This window comes from Gavialis gangeticus, unplaced genomic scaffold, assembly GCF_001723915.1.
Source record: "Gavialis gangeticus isolate Ggan-Ray unplaced genomic scaffold, GavGan_comp1, whole genome shotgun sequence".
Taxonomy (NCBI): domain Eukaryota; kingdom Metazoa; phylum Chordata; order Crocodylia; family Gavialidae; genus Gavialis; species Gavialis gangeticus.
In genome coordinates this window covers 60,604,677-60,605,800 of record NW_017729031.1, presented here as the reverse complement: position 1 = coordinate 60,605,800, position 1,124 = coordinate 60,604,677, and the positions used below count along the sequence as shown (strand labels likewise).

General features: G+C 34.3%; 1 protein-coding gene across 4 annotated transcripts in view; it reads right to left on the bottom strand.

Moving 5' to 3' along the window:
• The window catches only part of OSBPL6 (oxysterol binding protein like 6), a 114,202-nt gene extending 113,403 nt beyond the window's left edge, over window positions 1-799 (bottom strand). For all 4 annotated transcript variants that reach the window (XM_019523020.1, XM_019523021.1, XM_019523023.1 and 1 more), the window contains exon 1: window positions 540-799. In XM_019523020.1, coding sequence (XP_019378565.1) covers window positions 540-638 — 99 coding nt within the window. In that variant the 5' untranslated portion in view covers window positions 639-799. The remainder of the gene's footprint in view (window positions 1-539) is intronic.
• Window positions 800-1,124: the final 325 nt, after the last annotated feature.

Sequence of the window (1,124 nt, the reverse complement as noted above, 5' to 3'; positions counted from 1 at the left end):
GCCCGCTCCTCCCACCCCCCCGCATCATTCTTGATGGGCAATTGGCTAGTTAGCATATAACATCCAGACACTTTACATGAAACCCTGGAAAACCTGATACATTCATTCTTCTATAATTTTTATTTCTATAAACGGTTTACATTCAAGTAGAACCTTTCCATATAGCATGTTACCACACTAAAAAAAAAAATTTCACACTGTGTAGTGAAATATTCATGTACAGAGTTTTCAGAATATTTAAGATTTTATAGTTTATAATATTTTCTTCCTGCATATTACACTATGGTTTTATTTAGGTTTGAATTGAGCATCCAAACTGCTTCTACATTTGTGTCTTTTCCTAATCACAACATAAGAGGAAGAAAACCTTACTGAAACACTGACAAACTTTACCTGCAGAGGCTATACCCAACACTATTATCAAATAAATTAAACAACTAATCGTGAAGCCTCCCTCCTGTGAAGAAGTATTAAATCAGTCTAACCATCAGACATTACAAATTATGATGGAAATCAACAGTATAGAATCTTTTCCTTACCTGTCTACTGTCTCTCTGGGATGATGAAGAGGAGGCACTCTTATGTGATGGAGTAGATGTTTTGTGAGCAGGAGATATACCCTTTTCCTCTGAACTCATGGCTGCAGCTAGTTCCTAGTGATGATCTGGTGGTGTTAAAACCATGCCAATCGTCTCTGAAACTCATGTACAAAAGGAGACTTGAATGTTTTTCCACAGAATTGTTTCACAGTTTATCCTCTACTGGCAGGAGGGAGATGAACTCAGATGGCATCCAAAATTCACCTTAATTTTTAAAAAAAGAAAGGAAGGAAGAAAGAGAAAGAATGAATAAGCTTTCACCCTTAAAACGTTTCACTGTTCATCTGCAAGTAAACCAGAAGAAAGATCAGCTTTATTTACACCAGGACTCTTGGCTGCTATGTTATAATATGGTTTCATGAATACATTTAACAGTTCTCGTCTTTATTTTATTTTTTACACGTGTAGTTGGTTAGCATTTTTTTTTACCTGCAATTGCAGTAACATTAAAATAATTGAAGAGAAGTGTCTTTGTAATTTACAAGAAAAATCCTTTCTTCTAAAAAAAAAAAAAAAAAAAAAAAA